We start from the raw sequence: 20,235 nt of genomic DNA, 5'->3' as shown, positions 1-20,235 counted from the left end.
AGCCAAACCCAAATTGTAGATCACTGCTTAGCCCTCCTCTTGGCTCCGCCCTGTGGGGCCAAAGGCATAGCCAAAAGCACACAGCAATACACAAGGCCAATGGCACCTGGATGGATTTTGGTGCAAACAGGAACTGCTTTAATGCAACCCCATACTTACAAAAATGTTTCTGCAAATGCTGCTGGTTGGCATCTCAAACCCTGTGTTTGGCCATCCAGCAGAGGCTGGCTGCTCAGATCCAGCCTCTTCCCTCAAAGCTGGGGGTCAAAACTGGCCAGTGAGTGACTGGCAACTGTCCCACAGCTGTCTGGGAGGACAGGAATTGTTTGGGGGGGAGCCAGAGGGGCCCGATGCCATCACACACAACATCTCTCTCTGCTTGCTTTTAATAGTGTTAATGCTACAGACGCTGCCGGTGCCTTTCTGCCCGGCCCAAGGGCTTTTGCCAGTTAAGCCTCACAACAGCCTTGTGAGGTAGGCAAGTGACACAGGTGGACACCAAGCAAGGGGACCCAGGTCAGGTCAGTGTGCAGGCTCTCTTCCTCCCCTCTGACCTCGAGGTTTCGTTTATCCCAAGTTCATTTCCACATACTGTTGCAAAATGCCCTCTGCTCCAGGCTGACAGCAGAGAGTCAGAGAGGGCCCTTCCTAAAGCACTATTCCCAGGGAAAAATCCCTTCCCACTAACATATCTGGCATTTGATTGAAGTTATCCAAGTCCTCACTCTGATTTCCATGGCTGAATTCCCATGCTCCAAACATGGCACAGCAACTTTCCTGCTGAGAGTAATCCTGGCACACCAGAGGAAGCCAAGGAGCTTCAGCTGCTGTAAGGGGCAGAGATCTTCCATGTTTCTTTCAGGATACAATCAAATGGCTTTCTTGGAGCACAGCAGTTTCACCAGTGAAGGCAGGAGGCAGCAGAACAAGCACCAGTGTCAGGTAAAGTTTGTGCCTTTTCACCCAACTGTGGGCAGGCCATTCCCCCAGAAAATAGCTGAACAAGGACAGAGCGAGCACTGAAGAAAAATTAGGGTTCTCTTCAGGGCACAAGTGCTCAGCCCTCATCTGCAGGAGGGCACAACATCTGGCTCTCAGATCACCTAGCCCAGGACAGGTAGTCTAGGCTCAGGCCAAGGAGGGAGAAAAAAATTATTATTTTAGAGCATCAGGGTTGGAAATAGACCAGTGTTGGAAATTTAAGCACAGAAGGTTCTTGGGCAGCATGTTAAACCAACCCCTTCAGGTCAAGACCAGATATGGAGTAAGGAGGGCAGCAGATGAGGAGTTCTTAGTCAATAATGGGGTTAGTGCAACTTTCATGTGCCAAAGATCAGCCAGACAGATGTGTGCACTGGCAAATGCCCTTGTGGCACTGCTATTCTTGCACTTAGCAGAAAGAGGAAGACAATAACAATCCATGTGTGGGCACAAGAGGTGGGGGACAAGGCACAAACAAGTGTGAAGGAATCAGTATTGTCTAGGTGAGGCAGAGAGCTTACACTAAGCCAGGCAAAGCAGGGAGCCCTCCTGCCACCCAGGAGTGCCAGGGGAAGGTCTCTGCCTCGGTCCTGGTAGTAGGGAACAGGGAAAGAATTGAAAAATACCAGGGATCAACACCTTCGCTCCAAAAAGCAACAAAGAGGAGCAAGAGGGCAGAGGAAACAAAGGGAGCAGGCTCTGGACAAGACCCAACAAATTAATTTAATAGCAGTGCCCCACTCAGAGGCTTGGGGATCACTCTTCGTGGCTTTGGATTGGGACACCATTTAAATCTGTGGAGCAGCAGTAGATGTAACTGCACCAAGTTAGTTTAAACATCAAATCCTCATTTAGGCAGTATCAGCTTGATTACAGGAGGTTAGCAATATCCAAAATACTGGGGCAGGTATTCACTTCTGGGTTGTCAGAAGTGCCAAGAGACAGCCTGGCCTTGGAGGGGGATTCTGACAGATAAAGGTTACAAAGCAGAGTGCTCTCTTCCAAGGTTCCCCCCATCAGCTTCAGCCTCCACAAAAGCAGTTGAAGAACAGGGCAGGAGCTCCAGCTAAATATGGGCTTCCTGGAGAAGTGGGAGCCAAGGTGAGGCCTTAGCCACCAGACAGCTGTGACCTGCCAAGGCATTGACTTAAGCTTAACTTGGATCTCCTGGCTGGGACTGGGAGATTCCCTGTGTAAAGAGGACTTGCCTGGCCAATCCCAGCAGTTGAGAAGGTGCTCTGAGAAGGAATGGGGGACAGAGCGAGTGGAGCTGAGCTCCAATATACTGCCCTGGCACAGTCCCAGCACTTGGCACCACCACAGCTCCACTGGGACACTGGCTTCCAGGCAAGGTCTTGCCACAGCTTTGGCTCTGCCATGGCACCATGCTGGGCTCAGTCCATTTGCTCTGTAGGTGTACATATTTCTTGGCATTTCACCTATAGGGATGATGGCTGCAGATCCCCAAAACTACCTCTGTCTTCTGGGTCCTCTGAGACCTAGGCTGATATGATCTGTCAAGATTCAACTTCTCTAATGCTAGCGACAGCCAGCTGCTCATGCCAGGATGCTTTACTCTGCACATACCCTGGCAACACTGTCTGTCTCAAGCTGTCCCATGTGCCATCTGCCTCCTCCCTTCCATGGGGTAAAGTATCTGCTTGCTACTGCTTCACCAGAGCACTCATTGTTCTCACCAGAAACAGCCCTTTTTTCCCCCAGCCCAGCCCCTCATCATTCCTGCTAGGAGCCACTCTCCTTCTCAGGATGGGCTTCTTGATGTCCACTGGGCCTGAACACCCCTCGCCCTCTTGGTGCTCTAGGGTAGGAACCACGCTCCTGAACTCTGGACCTCTCCCACCTTCCACAATCCCAGGGCCTATGGTGGCCCTGCCAGTTGGGGGCAGCTTTGTGGTCACTGCGGTTGAACATCAGGTTCTCCTTTTTCCTGCCCTGGGCCTCAGTCCCCTCCTCTGTGCTCCATTTCTCCACGTCATGATGCTCCTCTTTCAAGTCCACAGCCTCTCTTGCTGGTGAGGGCTCTTCAGGGCAGATCCCCTTTCTGTCAGCCAAGGGAGCAGCCCTGCTTCTACTGTGAGGCTTTGAAAACTCCTGGCTGTGCCGTCCAGCAGGTCTCCGCTCCGGTCTCCGGCTGAAGACCCTGGGCCCCCTGGAGCCATGGAGCGGATGACAGGCTTCCTCTCCTGGTTCCTGCGAGCCACTGCACAGCTGCCTGCCTTGGCCTCTGGAGCCTGGCTTCTCCCCTCTGTGCCTCTCCCTCTTGCTCAGTTGCTCTCTGGGCACAGCAGGCCTCTCAGGCCGCGTGGGTTCTGCCCTGGCCTCCGACGCCCCAGTTGGCTCGGGAGCTGAGGCTTGGCTTGGTGGCTGGGGCACGTCCGCAGCACGGGCACTCACCGACAGCTCAGAGGCAGCGGCTGCTTGGCCTGGATCCACAGCAGCTGGAGGCTGAAAGAAAGAAGCCACCAGTGAAGGAAAGGACAGGGGTGTCCCACAGCAGATGCCAGTGCTTAGTCCTGCAGCCCAGAGCCCTCTCAGCAGCTCTCTGCCCCCAGTGCCGTACCGCCTGGAGGCTGATGAAATATCGGTTCCTCTCTGCCTCGGGGTCGATGATTCCCCCTTTCTCTTGCTGTCTCTTGAAAATCAGGCGCAGTTCTTCCTGGTGCTGCAGCACCTTGGCATCTGGCCTATACGGCTCCTGAGTGGAAGAAAGCAATGCAGGGTAAGGGCTCTCTCAACACCTAGCATGGATAGGCAGTGGCAAGGCTGGGAGCTACTCCCCAAACCCTTCTTTGCACAGTGCCAGGCAACTTGCTTCCTTCTACCACATTGACCAGGCCTACAGATGCATGAGAAATCCCTGGACAGAGGCACAGCATCCCAGTGCAGACCCACTGTTTCTGCAGTGACTGCTGTGGGGCAGAATGCAGAGCAGCTACCATCAGGTCACTCTCCTGACCTGATTGTATCCCAGTGAGGGCAGGGATGTGCCCCATGGCAGAATCAGCTCTCACTCAGCACATCTGCTCAACTCAGGGCTATACAACTGAACCTGCTCTGTGAGCTGCCCTTTGGATGGGACATCTACGAGGACCTGAGAGAGAGTGCATGCATTCATCCTTTACAGTGTCCCAGTTGAAGCCACAGCTGGGCAGGTGAACCCCCATCTCTTACCAGAGGGTGCTGTGGGGGTGGTGCTGCCTTCAGAGCAGAGAGGTCGTAGACCAGGGTCTCCCGGCAGACAGGGCACTGCACACCAACTTCCTGTGGGGAGGCAAGAGGTGACAGCAAACCCTGTCTGCAATCCAGCTCACATGCTGCCCCATAACCCCACCCTAAGAGTGGTCTTCTTCACTCTTCTGCCAAGGTAAGGAAGCCCAGAGGGGTTCCAGCAGCATGAAAGCAGCCTGGGTTCTCAACAACTGCTAGGGAAGGTGTCTCCACATGAGGCATGCTGGGACTTGTGCTCCAGCAGCTGACTGCTTTACAAAGCATCCCTGTCAACACGTATGGCTTCAGTCCTCAGCCTAGGATCTATTTCTCTCTGCTCCAAAGGAGTGTGTCATCTAGGCAGCACCTCTTTGAAAGGATTTGTAGGAAGGAACCTTTGACTTGTTCCATGCTCAGCTGTGGTGTTTGCTCCACAGCTGACAACTGTTCCAACATGTGCTAGGCAGGTTTTATCACCCCAAAACACAGCTGATTGTGTTTACCCTGCTGCAACCTCCTACAGTTCAAGGACTAGGACTAGGGAAGGAACTCTCTAAATCCTGTGGTTCCAGAAGTCTAAAAATGCAACTCCCTTGCTCCCTCACACAGCAGGCACTGACCCAGAGATCCAATAAACCAATTTGTTTGGTTCCAATCTCCCTGGAAAGGGCCCTTGGAGATAACTTAGTCTAGTCCCTGCTCTGATTCTCAGCACAGGCTCCATGTCCCAAAGAGCATGATACAGATGTTAGAAGGGTCTGTGCAGGGGGCCAAGGAAGTGGGCCCAGTACCTGTTTGGGGGATGGTGCAAGGTGCTGCTCTCTCTCCTCCTGCTGCATGAGGATCTCCTCCTCCATGTGCTGGGCGTAGCGGGCCAGACAGTGGGAGTGGAAGTAGTGGTAGCACTGGGTCTTTGTGAAGGCTTCCTTCTCCTGTCAAGAGAAAAGAGTGCCTTTGAAGGATTTCTAAGCAAAGGGTTGTGTAACCACCCAGCTGAGTTGGGTTTTCACTTCCATGTCAGTGGTGGCCATGGGGAACTAGGGCTAGTGGTGGCAGAGGCACTTAACACCTTCTGTTGGGCTGCATCTCCACTCCCTCAGCAATTACTGAGATGCTGCTTCTTGTTTCAAATGTTAGAAATAGTCCTAATGTCAAGATGCAAAGATTTTATGACTGATTTCTCTGCATGTGTTCCTGTGTAAGCAGCAATCTTCCCACCTGATGTGTTCTCCTTCCTAGGCAGGTGCTGACTTTCCTTGCAACCCTGATAAGGCCAGCTTCCCTGTCCCCACAGACCTCAGCACCCGCATGGATATGTTCTAGTCCCTCCTGACCACCTGTGTGCTGATCTCCAGGTGAGGTGTAACCAACACAGGGAAGCTGAAATGCACCATCAACTAGTCCCAGAGTCTATGCTTCTTTGGAGATGCTCCAGCATCTCTCACTGCCCCATGCCCATTTTCTGTAGAAGATTATCTAAAGGTTGATGGGAAGAGCAGCATGTATTGCACTAGGAAGGGCCCTGTGCAGCCAGATCACCCACAGAATGAGGGGCAGGGGACTGCTGGGGCACATCTTGGTCCCAGACTGATATCCCAGTGTCAGACTTCCTGTTCTCTTGCCTCACTTCCCAGTCAGTCTGTGGGGTCAGGAGACACATGCCTACCTGGAATCCATAGAGGCAGATCACACACTGTCCTTGAGGAATATTATTGTCAGTGAGGATCTCCTTCCCCTTCTGTGAAAGCATTAAAGCAAACATTTTACTCACTGGCCTGCCCATGGGCTCAGAGATGTCCCACCCCTGGGCCGTCAGGGATCAGTGTCTGTGGCTGGTCACCCCCAGCCTCCTCCAACTCTCACCTCGATCAGTTCATAGAGCACCTCTGTCCCCAGTCTGGCTTCAGCAACACTTCTGAGGGTCTGGGAAATCCTACAGCAAAGCAGCAGAAATCCTTAATACAAATTTAGCTACCTTTTCACTGTCCCACATACCTGCCATCTTGCCATGATGACAAGAAAAAAGAGAGGACTGGCCTTCAGACTTTGCTTGGAGAACAGGACAGGCACACATGCACACACATATTCACATGCAGTCCTGGCTCCCCACAAGCCAGTGCACAGGAAGCCTTTGTCATGACAGGACTTGCAGGAGCAGATTTGCTGATGGCCTCAGCTTGAGCTCACCCAGCACCCTTTGGTTTTGGTGAATCCCAGGCTTTGGTGAATCAGCAACCCCTGAGCAGGGGGAGCCTGCCTGAGTGTTGGGAGCTGCATCCTCACGTGCTGCTGGCAGGCACCAACGTCTCTGCACACATTCCACTTTGCCAAGGACTGAAGCACAAAGGCAAGAACTGACTGCCCAAGGACTTGGATCAGTCCTACCTCTGCCAGAGCAGGACCAGCAGCTTTCAAGGCCCTGGGGATTCAAATTACATTCCACGGGGACCACAGGGGAACAACCACAAGGTGGACCCCTCTGTGTCAAATTCGGCACCAGTGGCTCCTGAGAAATTTAGGACAAAGTAATTTAGGGACCTGTATCCATCTCATCCCTGTATCCCAGACATGGGAAGTCACATGAATTACAGAAGGCTTGTCCAACGGTTCTGCCTCTCGGATCTCTGGAGGAAAGGATCGCCACTCCCCGCCCTCCTGGCACTCACTTTTGAATTTGCTCATCTGACAGCCCCCGCGGATTCCTGATGGAGATCTCCGGAGTTTTATCAGGATACTAAGATAAAAGAGAAACACCCGAAGCACAAGGAAGGTGGAGTGGCCCGCGACCGGGAGGTGCAGGGGCGCGGGGGGAGCGGGAAGCCTACCTGAGGGGGCACGGAGAGGACCAGGGTGAAGTGCACGTACTGGGAGTCCTGGTCCTGGGCCGTGGCAGGGTGCAGGGTGATGCTGATCTCCCAGGGCTCCCACCTGGAGAAGGGGCAGTTCGGGGTGAGGAGGGCGGCGCTGGGCCGGGCCGGGGATGGGGAACGCGGGACGTACCTGCCCAGGCCCCGCGCCACCCGCAGCTCCTCCAGGTAGATGGACTCCAGCACCTCCACTTCCGGCGGCAGCGCCCTGCGGGAACCGACCGGGCGGGGGTCAGACGGCCCCGGCGGGCTGGGGGTGCGGGACAGCAGGGGTGCGGGCACGGGGGAGGGTGCAGAGACCGGGGAAGGTACGGGGGCTGTTACCAGTCCGTCGCCTCCGCTTCCTCACCGGCCGCCGCCATCTCCCCGCCCGCCCCGGAAGCGGAAGCGGGCAGTCCGTTGCCAGGAGACGGCTCGGCGGCGGGTCCGGGGCAGGAGCGGAGCGGGGCGAGGCTCATCCCGCGGCGGGAGTGCTGCCGTCAGGGCTCGCGGCTCGTCCTGCCGTGCGGCCGGTGGGCAGGAACAAAGCCTGGGGCGGGGGGAGGACACTCGCCCAGGGGAACGGGCGCTGGGTGCAGCCCCGCGGGAGGGGAGACGTTGCTCCTCACTGGCCTCTTTGTCTCGGCAGCTCAGCGGCCCCGTCCCGAACGATGGAGAACTACCACATCCTCGAAATGGTCGGCGAAGGCTCCTTTGGGCGCGTGTACAAGGGGCGCCGGAAGCACAGCGCCCAGGTGAGGGGAGAGGGTTGGGGCTCTGTTGTATGTGGCTGGGGCTGATTTCTGGTGCCTCTTGGGTTCTAAGACTCTGCCAGGCCTTTGGGACTCGGCGTTCATTCGGCTTTCTGCTGACATTCCTGACCAGCTCCTGCTGGCACTGAGTCATTTGGATTCAAGGGACATCAGGAGCGACCTCAAGACCTCACAGCAGGGCCAGCGCTAAATTTAGATCCTCTGAAACCCTCAAGACAAACACCCTACAGCTGGTGCCTGACTATTACTAGGATGAATGTGTTTTCCTCTTATCAAATTGAACCTCCCTCTGTTTCAATTTGTAATCCCTGTGTCGTCCTTCCACGTGTTTCAGTCCCCTCAACCATCATGGGTCTCTCTGCTATACCCACTCCAGCCTACTGATGTCTTTCTGGGCCAAAAACCTGGCCACAATATTCCCAACATGGTCCACAAGGTTGAAAATAAAGGCCAATAATCACTTCCCTGAAGTTCCTGCCTGTTGATCCAGCCCAGGGTGCTGCTAGTGTTCCTCATTTCCAGGGCACACTGCTGGCTCATGTTAGACCTGCTGTTCACCAGCATCTTGAGGTCCTGTCCCATGTTTCTGAAGTCCTGGTTTTATCTGTGTTCACTGATTACATTTCTTTGCTTTAAATGCCAGTGTGAAAAGAAGTGTGAGCACCAGTGCTGATGTGCAAGGGCCTGGGGAGAACCCTAGGTCCAAGGGGCCCAGTGAACAAATGTCTCATTGTTCTGTTGTCTGTGTTCAGCTGGAAAGTACTGAGTCCTGTTTGGGTTAAAAGCAGCCTTTGCCAGGGTGGGTCTGACCAGGAGCCTGGTCTGATCCCAGCTTTTCCTGCTTTGAAAGGTGGTGGCCTTGAAGTTCATCCCCAAGGTGGGGCGGTCTGAGAAGGAGCTGAAGAACCTGCAGCGGGAAATTGAGATTGTGAGAGATCTCCATCACCCCAACATCATCCAGATGCTTGACAGCTTTGAGACTGCTAAGGAGGTGAAGGGGACTACTCCAGGCAAACGCTTTTTCTTGACTGGGGCAGGGGAAGAAGGGCTGTCCCCTGCTGTTGTAGGGACATCTTTCTCGGGAGATGGTAGTGACTTCATCCCAGGGTCTGGTTAGTGTTTTTCAGAGCCCTTTAGTATGTGTTATGTGGGGAGCCAACACCTGTGTGGGCTGCATGGGCTGTACTAGGTCATATGCAGAGGTGAAGGAGCTGACCAGGGGGTGTGTGATGCAGGAAAAGTGGTTTGAGATCACAGTATGAGTGTGACTCTTCACTCCTCAGTCTCTCCAGAGACTAGCTTTTCACTGATTTAAACTCTCACGGGTAGAATACGATTATAGAGAATTGAAGACCTCTATGGAACATGGGAACATGAAATGAAGTCATTAGACAGCAGATTCAAAACAAGCTCAAGGGAGTGATTCTACCCACTGGGCTTGGAAGTACCATTCTGGGCTTGTCCTGTTCTTCCCTCTTCCCTTGTTTCTGCTGGCTGTCTTAGATATGGACAGCTACAAGACCTCTGCCAAGTGCCAGGTCCTTGCTGCAGTGCAGCCATGGGAGGTCTATTCCATTCCAAGTCCCAGCCCAAGCTGATGGACTTTGCACGATGACACCCCAACACCTCCCTCAGATTTCTTACCCTGCTCTGTCCTGGTCCCCAGGGCCTGATCTCACCATGCTGCTCTTCCCTCCAGGTGGTAGTAGTGACTGACTACGCAGAGGGAGAGCTCTTCCAGATCCTGGAGGATGATGGGAGTTTCCCTGAGGACCAGGTGTCTATCATGGTAGTGGCCATGCAGTGTTTGCTGCAGGCTGGAGAAAACAGGACTTGTCTGCCTGCAGGCAGAGGGTCTCTGCTGTGAGCCAGGAGATGTCAGGAGGGTGAGGGTGCCTCTGGGGCTTTACCTGGCAGAGTTTCTGGAAAGGATGGAGAGGAGGCCAGGTTGGCACTGTGGGAGAGTGGGGTCTTGCAGAGACCTCAGTTTCTCTGTTCCCTTTCCAAGGGCCACAGCACCAGACTGCTGCCTTGGCTATTGGCCTACTCCAAGAAACTGCTGGCCCACAGCTGGGGTCGGTCCCTGCCCCAAGCAGGACAGAAGTAGAAGTAGTGTGGGAGCCAGGCTGTAAGGGACCTGGCCCCCATGGTTGTGCCAGTGGGTGGCACCATGGGACACAGGGTGAGGCTTCTGTGTCTCTGGCAGGTCCAGACCATAGCTGCCCAGCTCATCTCCGCTCTCTATTACCTGCACTCCCACCGCATCCTGCACCGTGACATAAAACCCCAGAACATCCTGCTGGCCAAAGATGGTGTTGTCAAGCTCTGTGACTTCGGGTGAGTGCTGAGGGAGATGCTTGGCCTTGGAGCAGCCAAGGGGTGTCCTGGATGCTGTAGAGGAGGAGTGGGGGAGTGTGGAAGGGGGCCTGGATTCTGTGCATATTTAGAGGTTAAGCAGAGAGGAGAGATTTTGTCCTCCAGAGGGAAGAAGTATTGGTAAATTCATAGGGAACTCCCTGGGAGCTGCAACAGATGTTTCAGCCTGAACTTGCGATCTGTGCTTTGCTCTGAGCAGCTTTGCCCGTACCATGAGCATCCACACCATGGTGCTGACCTCCATCAAGGGCACCCCGCTGTACATGTCCCCTGAGCTGGTGGAAGAACGGCCGTATGACCACACAGCAGACCTGTGGTCTGTGGGCTGCATCCTGTACGAGCTGTTTGTGGGTACTCCTCCCTTCTACACCAACAGCATCTTCCAGCTTGTCAGCCTCATCATCAAGGACCCTGTCAAATGGCCCATGACCATGAGCCCAGTGTTCAAGGTAAGGGCCGAGGCCCTGTCTGCAGGGTGAGATCTGTTAATGCAGTTTTGGCCTTGCCTGCTGCTGTAGTGGGTCACTCTTAGCTTTTATGTCCCCTAACAGGGACTTCAGAACATAGAAAAGCAATGAGAGCTGGACCCCCTGGAAGGGGAACCCGTATCACTGTTACCAAATGTCTGCTGTCCATAAGCTGGGAAACTGGGTCCAACAGCAGAGGAGTGATTTATTGGGTTGGGAAGTGAAATGTCTTCCCATCTGCCCTAGGCACTAGAGCCACTCCTTTCCCAGAGCTAGGCAGGAAAGGCAGGCCTCCTGGGTGCCCTCACTGGGGGAGACTGGTGGGTACATTATGCTCACTGGTGGGTGCTGAACATGTGTCAGTGATCCTTCTGCTCTGCTGCTCTGCAGAACTTCCTTCAGGGTTTACTAATGAAGGACCCCCACCAGCGCCTGTCATGGCCAGAGCTGCTTTCTCACCCCTTCATTGCTGGACGGGTTACTGGTGAGTACTTACTCTTTTTTCCAAAACTGTCCAGGTCTGTTTCCTTCTACTACTGGCTGGAGACTGGGAGGACCTCCCTGCCCTGCTATTTTTTACTATCCTGGTCAATGCCTCCCTCCTCTCAGCTTTTTCCAAGCAATGACTCCTAGCTCCTGCACCTGGTCTTGCTCTGGGTCCCTTGGGATTCCCCTGGGATCTCAAGAGAGATCACTCTCTCTGTGTCACAAGGTAGAGCTGCTGCTGAAGTTCTCCTCTTGCCTCCCCAGTGATTGATGACACAGAAGAGCATGTGATCTCAAACCCCTTCACCACCAAGCTGTCCCCAGAGCTGCAGGCCCTGAAGGAGCAGCAAGTCCATTCCATGGCCCCCAGGAGCAGCCAGTCCAGGATCCTGAGAAAGGCCCAGCAGAAGATGGCTGAAGAGAGACAGAAAAAGGTGGAGAAAAGTGTGGGGTTCCCCTGGTTTTGTCTGACAGTCATGGCAAAGGAGGGGCACTGGAATGGTTCCTGGGGGGAAACACATGAGTACATGGGTCAGGCTGGGGTGTCAGTGACACACAAGGCAGGATGTGGGGTGCTCATGGTGGTGGAGTCTAGGGGACTCATCTGGCTGAGTAACCCTGCCCTGACCAAACTTCTCTGCCATCACCAGGGGCAACTGAAGGCAGGTGATGCATCTATGAAGGATTCTGACAATGGACCTCCCACGCATAGACCCAGGGCAGCATCACGGAAGGCAGCCCGTGAGGAGAGGGAGCCACTGGCTGCCTCCAGTGAGAAGAATCCATGTCTCCTGCAAGGGAAAAGCAGCATAGCAGAGTGGGAGTTTGAGGAGTGTCCTCCCAACCCAGGGTGAGGAAGGCTGAGGCTGGGGCAGGAGGAAGAGGGAAAGAAAAGGTCTTTCACTGACTGTACTGTTTCCTTGGCCAGGCAACACAGCCTCTCTCGAGACTATGAGTGGGAGTTTCCTGAAGCAGGTTCCCATCCACAGCCTGGTGCTGGCAGGACAGAGCCCTGGGGCAGGCACAGCACTGAGGCTGTAGACTTGGAGAGTGAGGTAAGATGGTGTCTTAAGTGAGGACAGCAGGGCCCAGTTGCCAGGGGCTGGTACAGAGACCCTGGGACTGGCAGGGTCTGTGGCACCAGTCCTCTCTCCTCTGTGGCTAGGAGCTGGAGAGCGATGAGGAGTGGCAGCATCTGATTGAGGGAACTGAGCCCTCAGCCATGCAGCTGAGCATGCCTCTGAGCCTCCTGAGGGACCCGGCCTTCCAGCACCATGTCCGGGACCACCTGGCAGACTCTGCTCAGCAGGTAAGTGATGGCTGGCCCAGACAACAAAGACTGGAGACTTGGATGCTGCCTTCTTCCCCAGGGTTGGGTTGGAAACATTTGGAGAGTCCTCAGTCCAGCCAGCAAAAAGATCTTCTGCTTTTCCAGGAGTTGTAGCTGTCCCATGCACTTGGCTTGCCACCTGCTCTTCTGCTGTCCTCTGCCTGAATGGGTTGAAGGGCTGTTCTGTGGCTGGTGGAGAGACCAAAACTGCTGCTCATTATAAGCTCTTCTGGCTCCTCTGTGTCCAGGTGCTGGAAGGGATGCTGGAGGGAGCCTCCCATCTTCGTTCTGTGCTTCGTGTTACGGGCAGCCTCCTGTCTACCCAGTGTGATGCTGAGCTGCTGGACCACTTCTGCCAAGAACTGAATGTGCCTCTGTCCCTGCTGTGTCTAGCCAAGCAGATCCTGGAGACTGGTTGCACCAAGCAGGTGAGTGTAGAACCCCAGAGAAATTTGGGCTCCTTCCAGCCCTGCAGAGTGCTGGTGCTGAGGAGGCCCTGGTGTCCTGCTGGATTTGGCTCACAGATTCCTCTTCTAGGCACCCTTGAGAAGGGGGAGGTTCTGGCAGGGAAGGATCCTGTCACAGTGGTGTGGGGATGGCCAGCAGACAATCCCCATTTGTGGTTTCTTTCTGGATTCTGCAGCAGCCCTGGTGTATTGCTGTGCTGACAGACATCCTCATGGTGACCAAAATTTATTTCAGCAGTGAATGCAGCCTGCAGGAGAGTGGGCAAAAGGACAGGTAGGAACAACTTTTTGTTCTCTGAGGTCTCGTGTGGCCACTTTGGGGACCTGGCAGTAGGTAGAAGGGTGGTGTTCATAGTCTGCAGCTGGAGTTGCCTCTGTGGGGAAGCATCATGGTCTAAGCGCTTCATGCCATATTGCTGAGCTTACAGAGGAGCACTTTCCTTGAATGGGACTAATTAAAGGAAAGGCACAGTTGACAAGTCCAGTTGTGCTGCCTGCTGACAGCAGCTCACAGTGTGAGTGTGTGCTGCCTGCTCCATTAGCCAGCACCATGTGGGCCTGTTCAGATCCTGTCCTCATGGCAAGGGGCTGTGTTTCTCTGCACTCATTTGCCCCTGCTGCCCCCCCCCCCCCCCCCCCCCAGCCTGCAGGCCTTTCAGGAGAGTGCTGACTGCTTCTTGTCCCTGCTGCCGGAGCTGCTGGCTGCACCCGTTGACACTGAGATGAGACTCTGCCAGCAAAGCCTCCTGGTAAGGGTACCCCCATCTCCCTCTGCCACACCCTCTGCCCCAGGGACAGAAGCTATGGGGTTGTCTGTGTATGTTGGGGGAACACAGGCTGAGGACTGTGCTCCTAACTACGGGGTCTAATGTATTCTTGTCAGGGCAGGCTGTCTGACCCCTTGGGGTTTTTGTGGGGAATTGCATACATAAAGAAGGTCTCTTAGGGGGCACCTTTGCTGGCTTTACCATTCTGCTGTGGCTTTACCATTCTGGTGTGGCTTTACCAGCTGAGCTGATGGCAGGCACAGTCTCTTGTACACACCCTGGCACAAAAACTGTCACTTTGCCAGACATGCTTCTGGTTCTGCTGCCAAAAGTTCTGCTGCTGGGATTGTGCTGGGTGGGCACAGCAGGTTCTCAGCGTTGGAGTATGATTCACATGTGGCTCAGGCAGGAAATGCATACAGGCTCACATTTGATATCATCTTGCTTTTAGCCTTTGTTTTTGAGCTGAATGTTTTAGGGCCAGAAGAATTAAGAGCAAAAATAGCTGTTGGGCATGCTCTGCCAGGCTGTGATAGAGGTGAGAAGGGACATGTGCCTCCATATGTACCCCTCACTTCGTCAGCGTGCAGCCATATGTGGGTCCCGTACAGTAACCTGGCTGGAGTGGACATTTGGAGGTCCCTGAAGTTCCAGCATGAGTCCTTCTCCCATCTCTGCTGTCCTCCCACAGCTTCCTCCTGTGCTGTCCTTCTCTCCCCTCCCACACTCAGTCTGCAGTGATGGCAACCCCTGTGTTTTTCCCAGTGCTTCACCCAGCTCTGTGAGAGCCTGGACACGACAGACCCCTCTATCTCTGCACACTTCTACACCAGGCTGCGAGAGGAGTATCAGCCCCTGCTGAACAGACTCCTTCAGGGATCCATCTCAGAGCAGCCTGCTCTTCGAGGTAGCAGTAGTAGCAGCTCGCCACATCTTCCTGGGGTTTCTTCTCCCTCTTGCCCTTGGGCTCCATCAGAGCACTGACGGCCATTGTAGAGCTGTTGGCCAGAAGAGGTGGCTGAAGCTTATCTGTCCAGACCCCTGCTAACTTGGGCTCTCCTCCCTCAATCCCAGATCTCACCCTCCTCCATATCACAAGCCTGACTTTTCCTCTCTTGCCATCCAACCCCATCCTGCTGCCCCTCAGCACCTTCAGTACGACTCCCAAGCTCTGTCCCTGTGCAGGTGCAGCGGTGGAGGGAAAGTCAGCCCATGACCAGAGTCCATGTGTGGCAGACGTCTTCCTGGCTGCGTTGGCTGCTGCCTGCAGCATCCCCCTGGAGAGAAACAGCTGTTGGGAAGCCAAGCAGCAGGTCAGACCAGCTCTGTGTACAGGGTGAAGAGGTGTGTTCTCCACAGGGGCAGCAGCCCTTTCCAGGAGGATCTCTTTCTCAGCAGTAGAGTGGAGGGCTGGGATCCTCTGGCTTTATTGGCTGCAGGGCTCATATTTGTGGGCTGCACCTCCCCAGCCAGCAGCTGACCCTAGGAATGTATGGATTCTTGAATCAATTAAGAGACTCAAACTTAGGATCTGAACTGTGAGATGGGCTAAGTAAAGAACTAGGCAATGCATGGAAAACATGAAGAATTCTTTTATTACAGTGTTATGAACTGTAGGAAATCTGAAATTGAAGGGGCAGTAAGAGGGAAAACAATTACAGGTTTACATTTGATTCTTTAGCTCTGAGTCAACAAGGAGGGAAGCAGAGGAGGAATCTTACCTTGCTCATCTCAGCTCTGGGACTGTGCATCAAAGCCATGCTAGGTCATGGCAGATAGGCATTCCTGAGTAGACACAGGCAAAATGTAGGAAGCAGATGCTTTTTTCATTAAATTGTTGCTAGCATTAAACTTCTCTAGTCTGTGCAGTCCTTCAGGTACCCAGAGTGCAAAACAGGCTGATTTCTGCAGGTTGCTCATGCAGTAGCTGAAAAGCTTATGGAAGGAGAGAGCCAGCAACTTGCAAGACTGCTGGGGAGACTGGAGCACCCAGGCTGCTCCTTGAACATCCTGAAGGTAATGGCCCCATCCTTTTATCTGTCTCTGCCCAGAGGTGCCTGGGCCTTTGCTCTGGAATTAGGAGCATGGGGAAGAGGGAACCGTGGGTTTAGCCCTCAGTGTCTCCCATCTGCCTAGTGTCAGTTATTGAATAAATGAGCTTATGGTAGCCATGGGGTGGAACCTGTCCTGGTAGGCATCTCTCCCCTCTGCTTTGCAGATCCTCTACGCTGGCTGCCATGCCTGTCCAAACCTGTGCCAGCACCTGGGAAGGAGCCAACCACTGTGGGATTCCCTCATGCAGCTCTTGAAGGGTGAGGTAGGACTGACCACAGCCCTGGTGGTGGAGTGGGAGCATGGGCAAGCAGGATGCATTCCTCTGAGCACTGGTCAGCCCAATCCGTGTGGGAAGAAGAGTTTAGGGGAGTTTAATCTGAAGAGTGCAGTTCTCCTCCGGGGCCCAGAAACATCTTCTTCTCCCCTGCTGTGACTCCTGTTCCCTTGGTAGGTCCCTGTGGTGGAGGTGGCCCAGGAGGCAGCCTGTGAAGCCTCTCTGTACCTGCTGGCCCTGCTCACCCTGCAGCTTCAGGCCTCCCCTCCCAGGTAAGCACCCACTTGCACTCATGGGTGGGAGAGGAACATGCCTTGCCCTGAACAGCCCTCTGTCCTGCACCCTGCCCAGAGCTGGGAACCTGTCCCACTGATCCCTCTGATCCAGACATACCAGTGGAATTCTGGGCAGTGTGGGTGGGTGCTGAGGATGTGGTGAGGATGACCCAGTGCAGACAAGGAGGTGCTGTGAACCAGGGCTCCTCCTGAAACATGGCTGCTTGCCAGCCTTGTGGGTATTTGGATGCTGCCATTCTGCATGATGTGAAGCTGTGGGAACATAGTGCTTGTCTCCTGGTCCTTGCATTTCAGGCTTGAGGAGGTGGTTACCCTGGCTGTGGACCTCATCACCCAGTCTCCTGTCGTGTCCCTCGTGGTAAGCCGCCCCCACTGCCAGAGCCACCACTGAGAGCCTTGCAGACCCCTGCATCCCATTTGGGCCTTACTGTTCCTCACTCAGGGTGGGATGAAGGGTCAATAGTGACCAAGCAGATGGGAAAGTCCCAAAGGTGCTGAGCTCTCCTTGTCCTGCAGGGTGCTGCAGCATTCCTCCTGGCACAGCTCAGCCAGCATGGGGTGGCTTTGGAGCTCAAGAGAGAAAAGATCCTACCAGGAGTGACAAATGCACTGACAGCGCCTGCAGAGGTATGGGATGGGGACAGAGAAGCTGGGGAGCCATGCATACCCCTCTGTGCAGGTGTGCAGAGATGGGCCCAGAAGGGTGCAAGTGTGATGCTGCTGCCCTCAAACCCAGCACCCAGCTCCAGACTGTCTCCCACTCTCTTACAGCTGTGGCTCCCCCTGCCAATGGGTGCTGGTCTCTATGATGGGCTCTTTTTCCTCCTGCTGGAACTCCTTGAACAGGTACCAGTCTGGCCATCTCCTTTGCCTTGTCCCTGCCAAAAGGTGTGGTGGCAAAAAGGCCTGAATGCAGATTGGTAATGAGGCTGAGGGAAACCAGTGAACTGTGCAGCTTTGGCTGAGCTGTGCAACCCCATGAGAGTCAGCTTATCTCCCTGATGGGAGATGGGTGGGGAGGGAGGGGTGATGGGAGAGTGGTGGGCAGGGAGGGGTGATCCATGAGCACACTGGAGTGAAGGAGGGCAGAGATGCCCTGGGCTTGACACTATTGAAAGGTGCAGCAGGACCCGTGGGCCATGTCCGTCTAGCCCTGACCTTCACAGGGCCATGGGGCTGGCAGAGCCATTTATCAGAACCCTGGGGAGCCACAGAGGACCATGAAGGCCTCTGACATCTGCCTCTCTGCCTCTAGGAGGATGTGGCCTTGGAGCAGGGCTTTGCTTCCTCAGAGCTGTGGAGCCTGGTCTGGCATTGCGTTGCTGTGGTGCTTCATGTGGGCACCAACAGGGCAGCGCTGGAGGGAGACCCGCCCCCAGGTGCTGGTCACCACATGGCAGAGCCAGACTGGAACCTCCTCTCCCCTCAAGGTAGGAGCTGCAGGACAGCAGGGCATCTGCCCTGGACCCTGCTTCACATCCTGCTCTCAGACTTGCCCATGTTTGTCCCTGTTCACATCTGTTCCCTGAGGCCAGAGGACCAGGTGGTTTTTCTTGAGGATTGCAGTGTCTTCTGGGGAGAGAGGGCCGGGCTGGCCCATGCTGTGCCCAGTTGGCAGTAGCTCAGCTGAGCTGGCTGTGGGGGAATGAAAAAGGGTGTCTATGCTGCAGGGAATGTCCACTCTGGCAGGTGTGACCACCTGGGTGGAGGTTTTCTGGTTTTGGGCAGGGAATCACAGAATCCACCTTGGAGCAGCCTTGAGGTAGCACAGACAGAAGTGAAGGGACTTTACGGCCTTCTCTAGCTGTGCCCTTCTGCCTGCTGTTTCCCCTGCAGGAACCCTGTTCTTCCTCAGCCTGGCCCTCAGAGTCTTCACTCGTGAGTCCCACCAGTGCCTGCCTCAGCTCACCCAGTCCCATGGTGTCCTCATGGTGACCCTGAAGAGACTGCTGTCCCCTGGCTTCTTGGCATGCCTGGCACAGATGTGAGTTGTGGCAAGGGCTGAGCTCAGCTGCTGAATGGGGCATGGACATGAGCACACCAAGGGCTCAGAAGTTCCTGACCTGGCTCTTGCAGAGCCTCTTAGTGTCCGGTGCAGGGAATGCCCTTTGCCCCTTGCCCTGAGGTTTTTCTGATCACCTCTGTATTAAGCCCTCTCTTTCACATATTCAGGCAAGCAGGAAAGGATGGGGACCCTGAGGTTGTCCCAGATGTGGTCATCCAGGTCTGCCAGCTCCTCTGTTTCCCTTTTACCCTGGATGTGGATAAAGACACCTTAGCACTGATCGTGGAGGCTGTGAGAGATATCCAGATCCCTGCCCAGCTGCTGCAGGTACTCTCTTGGCCCTGTGTTCCTCCTTCCCCCCATACTGTGGTCACACCTCCCTACATTGCAGTCCCCAATGCATGGCACCACTTCACATCATGTTGGCAGTTCCTGCCCACACAGGAATGTCAGTTGGGTGCTATGTAGCCCTTGGAGAAGCTTGACTGGCTGCTAAGCTTGTGCTGACCTGCTGGCTGCATTCAGCTGCTGCTTGGCTTGGCTCGGCTCACACGTGAGTGCAGTGCACTTGGCAGTGCTGTCTGTCCTTTTTCCTTAGGTCTGCGCTCGCCATCTGCCCTTCTCGTTCACCGAGCTCCCCATGGGCCTCTTGTGCCATCTTGTTGTGTCTGACACACAGGTCATAGACCAAGTAGTGAGGGAAGCTGCTGCCTCGGAGCACATTGTTGCCTTCTTGAAGTCTGTCTTGTTCTCAGACAATGTCATGCTTACAACTGACCTCCTGTCTCTCTTGGCCCACGTGGCCCGGACCTGTTCAGAGCACCTGCTCTTTCTCCAGAGGATCCTAAGGGACTCAGATGTGGCTGACCAGCCACTGACCTACCTGCTCAGCCACCAGCAACACCTGATACGGGCCAGAACCTGCAACTTGCTGGGCAACCTGCTCCGCCACAGCTTTCCCCCAGCGCTGCAGAGCCAGCCCGGTTGGCTGGAGAGGCTGCTGGAGTGTCTGTCGGACCCGGAGGGCTGCGTGCGCAAGGCAGCCACCTTTGCAGTGGGCAACGCCGCCTTCCATGCGTCTTGCCCGGCGGGGACCCTGCACAGGGCCGTGCCCACGCTGACCCGGCTGCTGAGCGACACGCAGGCCAAGACGTGCTGCAACGCGGCCCTAGCCCTGAGCAACCTGGGCCAGCGCGGGGCGGAGTTGCGGGATCTGCTGATCCAGAACAGGGCCCCCGACCTCCTGCTGCAGGTGACCTGCCAGGACCCGCGCAAAACCGTGAAGGAGGGAGCCCTCGAAGCACTGCGAGCCCTCAGCCAGTACCCCGGGATCCAGCAGGTACTGCACGGGGACCTCGGCTCCTTTGGGGGACCTAATGGAGTTGTGGGGACAAGGGTCAAACTGGTGGGTGACTCCTGTCCCTCTCTTGACTGTGCAGGTCCTGCTGGCCCTCAACGCCACCGAGAGACTGGCCGCGCTGGCCGGTGGCAGTCTCCGGTCGCCTTCTGCCCGGCACTGCGAGGTGCTCCTCCGCCGCCTCGCAGCTCTGCGCGGCCGCGCGGGGCCCAGCCAGCTGTAGCCGCAGACCGGCGCTGGGCGGTGACGCCCGGGCACCCCGGGACGCCACCGACGCCTCCTTCGCCCTCCTCAGACTCCAGCCCAACCTTCCTTGGAACTCGCGTTGTCCGCCCGAGGGGGACTCTACCCGGCCTTCTTTACCCGGGGTGCCCCCCGTGGGAATCCGGCCCTGGAAAAAAATGTCCGTTCCTTTAGAAACCGCCTGTTTCCCGACGGCTCCCAGTGCCGCGCCCGCGTCGCGGGGCTGAGCTCCGCCGCCAGACTCCGCCGCGCCGCCAGGGGGCGGTGCACCCCGTGGCGCGGTG

The 20,235-nt window shown here is 55.4% G+C and overlaps 2 protein-coding genes across 3 annotated transcripts; one reads left to right on the top strand and one right to left on the bottom strand.

Annotated features, from left to right (window-relative positions):
* Positions 1 to 376: 376 nt before the first annotated feature.
* RNF25 (ring finger protein 25) lies at positions 377 to 7,455 on the bottom strand. 2 transcript variants are annotated; one of them, XM_082285462.1, is made up of 10 exons: positions 7,401 to 7,455; positions 7,210 to 7,284; positions 7,035 to 7,137; positions 6,876 to 6,943; positions 6,073 to 6,142; positions 5,876 to 5,947; positions 5,001 to 5,141; positions 4,174 to 4,263; positions 3,563 to 3,697; positions 377 to 3,447 (listed from the first exon to the last, which is right to left on the bottom strand). In XM_082285462.1, exons 1-10 carry the CDS (start codon positions 7,436 to 7,438, stop codon positions 2,725 to 2,727), a joined length of 1,515 nt encoding a protein of 504 aa, XP_082141588.1. In that variant the 5' UTR covers positions 7,439 to 7,455; the 3' UTR covers positions 377 to 2,724. The 2 variants fall into 2 exon arrangements, with proteins under 2 accessions (XP_082141588.1, XP_082141587.1); XM_082285461.1 differs by having other exon boundaries at positions 7,035 to 7,284; positions 7,401 to 7,440.
* A 48-nt stretch (positions 7,456 to 7,503) lies between these two features.
* STK36 (serine/threonine kinase 36) lies at positions 7,504 to 20,126 on the top strand. The gene is made up of 27 exons (XM_082285222.1): positions 7,504 to 7,588; positions 7,705 to 7,810; positions 8,679 to 8,819; positions 9,528 to 9,605; positions 10,035 to 10,165; positions 10,404 to 10,653; positions 11,062 to 11,155; positions 11,422 to 11,591; positions 11,808 to 12,007; positions 12,086 to 12,212; positions 12,323 to 12,466; positions 12,736 to 12,915; positions 13,131 to 13,228; positions 13,598 to 13,703; positions 14,487 to 14,628; positions 14,907 to 15,034; positions 15,633 to 15,737; positions 15,940 to 16,038; positions 16,228 to 16,322; positions 16,641 to 16,704; positions 16,863 to 16,973; positions 17,118 to 17,192; positions 17,602 to 17,776; positions 18,183 to 18,330; positions 18,519 to 18,678; positions 18,950 to 19,690; positions 19,791 to 20,126. The coding sequence occupies exons 2-27, from the start codon at positions 7,727 to 7,729 to the stop codon at positions 19,929 to 19,931; spliced, it is 3,987 nt and encodes a 1,328-aa protein (XP_082141348.1). The 5' UTR covers positions 7,504 to 7,588; positions 7,705 to 7,726; the 3' UTR covers positions 19,932 to 20,126.
* Positions 20,127 to 20,235: the final 109 nt, after the last annotated feature.

The sequence above is a fragment of the Coloeus monedula genome (genome assembly GCF_965178545.1).
Source record: "Coloeus monedula genome assembly, chromosome: 7".
Classification (NCBI taxonomy): Eukaryota; Metazoa; Chordata; class Aves; order Passeriformes; family Corvidae; genus Coloeus; species Coloeus monedula.
Note: the sequence above shows the minus strand (reverse complement) of the source record. Positions and strands in the feature narration are given on the sequence as shown.

What these genes read in the sequence shown, in the direction of transcription:
- STK36 (XM_082285222.1), top strand. Translation starts at nt 7,727, where the DNA reads ATGGAGAACTACCACATCCTCGAAATGGTCGGCGAAGGCTCCTTTGGG. An exon ending in GTCAAGCTCTGTGACTTCGG is followed by an intron (nt 10,166 to 10,403) that starts GTGAGTGCTGAG and finishes TGCTCTGAGCAG; the next exon opens with CTTTGCCCGTACCATGAGCA. An exon ending in TGCTGGAACTCCTTGAACAG is followed by an intron (nt 17,193 to 17,601) that starts GTACCAGTCTGG and finishes CTCTGCCTCTAG; the next exon opens with GAGGATGTGGCCTTGGAGCA.
- RNF25 (XM_082285461.1), bottom strand. Translation starts at nt 7,438, where the DNA reads ATGGCGGCGGCCGGTGAGGAAGCGGAGGCGACGGACTG. An exon ending in TCAGATGAGCAAATTCAAAA is followed by an intron (nt 6,143 to 6,875) that starts GTGAGTGCCAGG and finishes GCTTTGCTGTAG; the next exon opens with GATTTCCCAGACCCTCAGAA. An exon ending in CACCCCCACAGCACCCTCTG is followed by an intron (nt 3,698 to 4,173) that starts GTAAGAGATGGG and finishes TCTTCCACTCAG; the next exon opens with GAGCCGTATAGGCCAGATGC.